The sequence below is a fragment of the Branchiostoma belcheri genome, unplaced genomic scaffold (genome assembly GCF_001625305.1).
Source record: "Branchiostoma belcheri isolate BF01 breed outbred unplaced genomic scaffold, Haploidv18h27 scaffold27, whole genome shotgun sequence".
In the NCBI taxonomy this organism is placed as follows: Eukaryota; Metazoa; Chordata; class Leptocardii; order Amphioxiformes; family Branchiostomatidae; genus Branchiostoma; species Branchiostoma belcheri.
In genome coordinates this window covers 2,733,424-2,740,674 of record NW_017803876.1, presented here as the reverse complement: position 1 = coordinate 2,740,674, position 7,251 = coordinate 2,733,424, and the positions used below count along the sequence as shown (strand labels likewise).

General features: G+C 41.6%; 2 protein-coding genes across 7 annotated transcripts in view; one reads left to right on the top strand and one right to left on the bottom strand.

The window, feature by feature from the left end:
* Window positions 1-4,125, top strand: part of LOC109472265 (FERM domain-containing protein 6-like) — a 34,889-nt gene extending 30,764 nt beyond the window's left edge. For 2 of the 6 annotated variants that reach the window (XM_019771924.1, XM_019771925.1), the window contains exon 15: window positions 1,390-4,120. In XM_019771924.1, coding sequence (XP_019627483.1) covers window positions 1,390-1,848 — 459 coding nt within the window. In that variant the 3' untranslated portion in view covers window positions 1,849-4,120. Of the gene's footprint in view, window positions 1-811; window positions 855-1,389 lie in introns of all 6 variants that reach the window. The other 4 variants (XM_019771927.1, XM_019771928.1, XM_019771923.1 and 1 more) reach the window with 4 other exon arrangements.
* Window positions 4,126-4,351: 226 nt separating this feature from the next.
* LOC109472266 (cell division cycle 7-related protein kinase-like) lies at window positions 4,352-7,150 on the bottom strand. The gene is made up of 2 exons (XM_019771929.1): window positions 7,092-7,150; window positions 4,352-6,484 (listed from the first exon to the last, which is right to left on the bottom strand). Exon 2 carries the CDS (start codon window positions 6,482-6,484, stop codon window positions 4,874-4,876), a length of 1,611 nt encoding a protein of 536 aa, XP_019627488.1. The 5' UTR covers window positions 7,092-7,150; the 3' UTR covers window positions 4,352-4,873.
* Between the last annotated feature and the right edge of the window lie 101 nt (window positions 7,151-7,251).

Sequence of the window (7,251 nt, the reverse complement as noted above, 5' to 3'; positions counted from 1 at the left end):
TATGTGATCCTCGTATTGATGTCATAATGACTGTTTTAGAACAATGCTTTGATGGTGTAGTTACTGGTAGTGCCAGGCTGGTGCTTACAGCTTTATATGTCTGCACTTACCTACCATGGCACACTTCCTCTTTGCCCCCTTCTTGCCTCTAGCTCACGCTCATGCCTGAGGAAATCTACCTACAGAATATCAACACTTTTTAAGTACAGTAGTCACATTCCAATGAGCATTGACGTTTTTGGAACAGATTGGCATTATCAGTAGTTGGCATAACCTTTTCCAAGTAGGAATGCCAATTGAATAGTAAATGCACAGCTTTTAAAGTAAGTAATGTTGCTCACATGTAAGTTTGGCTGTGAAATACTGCAAAACTGAAAGAAAAGACATGTTGAGCTAACTGAATGCACTTTCCACTATAAACACTGAACAGGGGAAAATCGCACTCTCAGCAAAAGTCAAAACAGCTTGAGTCATGGCCCAATACAGCACATATAGGTCTGGATGAAGGCAAGCTGTAAAAAATCTCATATACCTGTACTCCATTTCCTTATGCAACAAGTGAGGAAATAAAAGCCTTGCTCAATGTGGAAGTATCTACAATTTGCAATACATGTATGTAACTTGTAGGATACTTTCAATCCCAGTCTGTTACCAGTTGTGCTCAGAGTTTACAGTAAAGTGCATTATAGTGCAAGGCATAAATATGGCCTGTGGGTAGCCTCCCTCACCAGCATTTACCCCTGTTTCCCACATGCTCCACTGCTAATGGTCATGACCTGTCTTCTCCCCTCCCCACTCTCTCCTGCTGCAGGACCCCAGTATGATAGATGATGGGTTTGAGGTGTTCATCTGATGTGAGTCTCAGGGTGGGCAGTGTTGACCATGTGTTGTGTTGTGTTGTGTTTGTGTTTGCAGTAATTTATACCAGCTTTTGCCTTGTTGTTTGCTGCATGGCCTGTTCAGCAAAGGAAAGAAAAATAGAACTGTGATTTTTATTTCCTTCCTCTACTCTTGACATATGGCTCAATATGCATGTCTTCATTGGAGAATTGTAATTCCTGAGTATACTGTTTTGATTTAAGTTGAAAGCATGCCTGGTTGCAAGTTTGAGAAAACCATCTTACAGTTGTCAAAGTTGTGATAAAGACATGTTCTGCGTGCATGTTGTGCTTGTTTTCTAGTTCTAGTTTGCCTTCTTGCTTTACTTAGCCTAATTTTTTATTCTTTGTCTCTCGCTTTAGCATCCTATTTTCCAATTTAACAGAGCAAGTTTTCATTTTTCGTTTTATTTTCTTTTAACTTTTATGATTCAGAAATGTTTTGATTTACTATTTCAATTACTTTGTTACCTACTATGTTCTTTACCAGTTCTTGTTTCCCCCTACATAGACCAGCTCAGCTCGTCTTCAAGAAGATTCCAGTCCATCATCACCCCAACACACAGCAGAAAAGGATGACACAGCCCAGCGGGACGTCCCTAGCCAGGCGGAGATGTCAGGCACTGTAGATAGTCTTCAGCAAAACCCCCCAGCCAACCCCCGGGTCTCCACTCTGTCCTCTGATGACCGGGAGGTCACCACCAACACGCCTCCCCTCAGCGACATGCAGCCGGTGTTCTTCTCTCCAACCCACTCCCCCTCTCCTGTCAGTGCAAACACACAGCTGACGTCGCCAGAAAAAAGGCACAGTTGTACCATGAACTCCTCCTTTCTTGTAGATATCAAGTCTTCTCCTTCAGACAGTTCGGGGCTGTATCAGACGGCTTTTACTGACATTAGTCAGCTTAGTGCTAGTGACTCCAATGGAGGCAAGGAGACATGGACTTCCCCATATTCCATAAGGGTGTAAAGCAGGCCGGAATATCTTGCTAACAGTGTCAGTAACTGTGTTACCATGGCTTTGTACTTACTGTAGCTGTTCCCATTTTAAAGCTATTCCTCTCACATTGATGAAGTGTGAAATTATAGCACTGGGAGTATTTTCAGGAAGAAATGTGTATGCTGAGTTTTAAGACAGTGCTATACTTCTGTGAAGACTACATGTTGTTTTTGCCAGTTCAAACAGTATTACATGGTCGAACACATGACGACACCCCTAAGAGTACTACAACAGTCTATACGGTATACCACTACTGAAACTTCCTTGTACTTAAGAAAGGCCTGAGGAGTATACAGAGTACTTGCAATTCAAACTATTTTTTATCACCGTCATTCCATGCTGCTTGTGATAAATGGCCAAATCCACATTTGTGCCAAGTTATTGACATTACAATTAATGTTACCAGTTTTTGTTGTCAGGTCAGATAGTACTGGTATTTACAGAGGTGCTGCAATGCCTGTTGTCACACTCACCAAGCAATTCATCTCTTGTCACAGATTATACCTCACAGTATTACAGGTACCTAGGATAATTTTTACTTCTCCACTCCAGTGTCTGTCTGTTTAAACTGAATGAAGAAACCTTTTCTCCTTGTACCAAGTTAAAGTAAGAAACGGTTCCTTGATTTAAGTTGACTTTCTTTTGCAAGATAAAGCATTCATTATCTTGTAAGAGGGTAGATGTGTTAAACCAACCTTGGTTGATACTTGGACACTGAGATATCAACTCCTACAGTATTTATAGTTCATTAATTTTTTGTCATAGCAGATATTCTGACTGGTATTTATAATCAGAGTGGTGCTACAATCCCTTTTGTTGTCACATGACATATTTTCCAAACATTTCATCTCATTCACAAGTTATACCTCATGATGCTTACAATGTATAGCCCTGTGTCAGGATTGAATGTGTGCCCAGAATAGATTGACCCATCATTTTCTTTCGACAAGAATTTGACTTTGAAGCTAGCCACTGAGAATTCAGTTTTTTTTTTCCTGTCGGACTATGCTCCCATGTCAGATGTGTTTACAAAGAGGCAATGTTTGTTTACAATTACATGTACATAGCAACAACTGGATGATTAAGAAGAGGATTTTGACAGTATTACCAACTGTATTACTGCTTCCAGTATTATAGTCATCTCACGACATAAGCCATCAAGCAGAATTGTTATCATGTATTGTGTAGGTCTCCCGCCAGGTGAACTTCATCATGAAACCTTTTCAGTCCCATTTTCTTTTTACTTTGAATTACAGAAAAGGTTTCAGGATGGGGAAACCATGTCTTTCCAAGGTTTGTGACCGAGTTTTAAAGAAGCCTTGTGAAAGACTAGATAGGTGATCCTAAGTATGCAACATGCTGTTATGAGTCAGTGTTAGCAGAGATTTTTTGACATCAATCCTACTTTGCTAAGCAAAAGCCATGTAAATACAAGTTTTCTGTAGAGACCTCAGGATGAAGAATCTTAGTTCTCAAACATTGGTGATTGGGCAAAAGATTTATTACCTAGGTGGAAGGAAAAAAATTTGTACTTCATTCATGTTTCAAAATCAAATTAAGAAACCCTTTCTTGTCCAAATTAGCAGTAAGAAAAGGTTTCTTGATTAAGTTTATTTCTGAACATGGTGATACTTTTCTTATCTTCGACTTGTAAGAGTGGTACATGTAGGCTTTGCGATTTCCAACCAACCATGGGTAATTGTTTGTTACCACGAAGACACTCTCCATCGGCATTGCCAGATTTCTCCTTGCATTTCTTTTGTACAACATAAGCTTCACAGTAGATTTGCACTCATAAGGATGTTATCTATCAATGAAGAAAAGTTTTACATTTGTGTATATATTATATATATAGGGTGAGAGGTCACTTTTGTTTCAAAACCAGTAGGAGGTTTCAGTCCCCATATCTTGCCTCCTTACCTGTAAATTATGTACAGTTCGTGGTGCTATAGTATTATAGATCTAGCATGCAACCAAACATTATGTGCAATTTATTAAAGGTTGCTGTTTTTGTACTACATAGTGAGCACTGGTGTTAAGTTAAAGGTTTATCTTAACTTTCATTGTTTGTTATATATGCCACCAAGAGGACTATTTGAGTTACCTTTTATCCATATATTTCTTTGTACTTTGTATACCTACCTACAAATAAATATTTTCATATTATCCAGATATAAAGGTATTACAATGTGTTCTGGTGATTCTTTTGTATGGTGATATGTTAAATCTTGCCATTCCTCACTATTTCATGAAGAAATATGTTTGGGCATGTGGGAATTGTATCAAGATGATACCAACTTTTGATACATGTAGGAACTATGCTGTAGTAGTACATATTCACTTAAAACTTAAATATTCAGTTACAGTCGATAGGAATTGTTTATTCCCCATTCCAGTACCATAAATGGTCAACTTTATTTACCTGTTAAAAATAAGAGAATGCAATGAAGGAGAAACAGATCTGATTTACTGGTAGTCAAAAACCTTTACTTTTCCTCAATCAATGTTATTTGCTTTACCTCTGCACATAGTTGTTCAGTTCATCAATAACATATGGTACTTGCAGTGTCAAAGATTTCCTAAAAGTAGGTAGATTCTTAAAACCAATGTAGACAGAACAGTGAACATAATGTTCAGCACATGATAAAAAAACAAATGCTCTGGCATAAAAGATGAAAGCATATTCTTTCACACAGACAAATTAAAATGCATGTTAAATACATTGTTAGCTACTAAAATTTGATAAAAATTGCTCATTTCGGATCAACATTTGTAGCCTGTAGGCCATCCTAGTTAGACTGGTAAACTAAGATAGCACTAAGGCTCAAACAATACAAGCAACCCAGTAACAACATTATACACTAATATGAGAAGTGTGACAACTTGCACATCATAAATACATAAACATGAAAGGCTAACAGATAGACATCTGGTGTCAAGGTGAAGCACAGCCTCAGCAGTGAGAAATTTTATGGTCACCACCAAGACAAAGTCTTTAGCTACTGTTTGAAAAGAAGCCGTGACTGAGGGCTGCTTCTGCAGTGATGCGTGTATCGGGGTTCAGGTCCAACAGCTTCTCTAGCAAGTCGAATGCAGAGTCAGGCACGTTGTCCCAGCCCTTATTCTTCTTCCCTCTTGCCAGCCCCTCTGCCTGTTTTGTAGGAGCAGGGCTAGACTTATGTCTGTTCTGGTTGGGTGAGCTCCTGCGACCGCCAGTCAGAGATTGGCTGGGAGAACCTTTGCTGTCTTGATACATCCTGCTGCCAAGGCGCAGTCTCAAGCATGTGTCCTTTAAGTCCATAGGTGGGATGGTTGGAGTAACATACAAGTCTTTATGATAGGCTTTGGCTGCGCTAGCCACCTCCCGGCTTCCCATGAGGGCTATGATCTGTGCAAGGGCCTGCATGTCATCTTTGGCTCGGAAAAAGGGGTAGCGCCCGCTGAGAAGAGACAAGAAGATGACTCCAGCAGACCAGATGTCCACTGATGTTGTCTGTTTCGGACACTTCAGGAGCACTTCTGGGGCCCTGAAACCCGGGGTGCCGGCACGTGGAGCGACCTGGTGGTGTCTGGATGTGCAGAGTCGGCAGATGTCAGGTGTACCTGAGCAGGAACAAGCAGGCTGAGACGCTTTCTGTCGTGTCCTGTCCTTCACTGTGATTCTCATCTTCTGTTGCTGACCCGCCGTTTTTGCTGTGAGGGCCATCAAGGAAGAGTTTTGGCACTGTTTGAGAGCTGCCTTCTTCAGCAGAGCACTAGCTTTTAGCTTTGCATTTGGGAGGTTGGCCCTAGCTGTCTGCTTTTCGTGCAGGACATTAATATCCCTCTGCTTTGGTGCAAGAACAGATGAATTGGGTAGCGGGGCCAGTTGTGCAGCATTTTCCCTCTTACTACCACTAGTGCGGGCCTTCTTCTTGGCTGGTGAGGACGAGACTGCAGACTCTGGACGACTTCTTTTCACTGGTGCAGGGTGCTTGTCTGATGTCTTCTGTTCTGGCTGGGCCAGGCCAAAATCAACAAGGCTGTATTTCTTCTCCATGCGGCTGTACAAGAAGTTGCTGGGCTTGACATCGCGATGTATGATCCCAAACTGATGAACCTGCCGCAGTGCAATCAAGAGGTTCTCCATGTAATGTCTGACCTCGTTCAAACTCATCTTTGGCAGGTACTCGTGGAAGCTCTCGTGTGGGAAGTAGGGCATGCCCACCACAAAGCTGTCTTCTCCCCTCACAGCAAACAGCATGCCCATGACATTGTCTTTCCCCCCGATCTCCTGCAGGCAGTGCAGCTCTGTCTCCATCCTGTCGGGATGGCTGGTGGGGATGATGTGTTTGAGGGCAAAGTGCCTTTTCAGCCGGGGCATCTGCTTGAGCGTGGCCAGGTACACGCTGCTGAATGTACCTTCCCCAATCTTCCTCACGATGGAGAAAGAGTCGTTGATCTGCGGGATCTGTTCCAGTAGCCGGGACACCTCCTGGTTCAGGGCCCAGCTCCGGGTCTCCTCGGCCAGGGACAGCTTCACCTGCTTCTTCATCTTCTTTCTTTCCTCTGTTTCCTCATCCTTGATGTCTACAACCGGCAGCTTTACTTCTGGTGTGGTACTCATCTGGGTGGAATGATAAAATTATCTAGGAGTTATGATGGCTCGTGGGCCGTAGTAGTGGAAAATAATTTATTATACTGTAGTTCAAAAGCCTTGATGTTACATCTAGACCTCCTAGACATTATAAACAACTTGGCTAGTGCTTCGTGTGACTGGAAACAGGCTCATTTCTGAACATATTACCTGATATCCCCGTCCAAGCCTACAGTACACCGCAAATTATAATTTTTGTCGACTACTGTCTGCAGACTACACTGGTCAGCTAGTTCGATTTGATCATATCATGTAATCATGTATTATTATTTGCTACTAGCCTTGATTTTCTACATTCGAAACACAATCTATCCACGATCACATGTACAGATACACTGTGTCTTTCGTGGAAGGATTAATTATACTGATGTCCAGCAAATATGATTGCGCGCGAGTTTGAGCTGATCACCCCCCTCCCCATTTATACCGGAAAAATATTCTGTCAAAACATATCCTCGCCTCGGTACAACCTTTGGCCAACAGCTAATTTTGTCCTACAATAACCACGTGTCAAGGCTTAGTGATATTTTAACCAAAGAATTTATATTTTGAGGAAAAGTAACCCTAAAATACTCACAGTCTTCGTGACTCGAGCAGAGCCAGGCAATCTCTTGGCGGCAAACACACAACAGAATTTCCCGCCAGATTTGTAAAGCATCATGGGAAATTGACCTCAATAATTTCCAGAAATTATTCTCAGAAGTTGGAAAGTGTTTAATATTTTTGCCAAAAAGTAT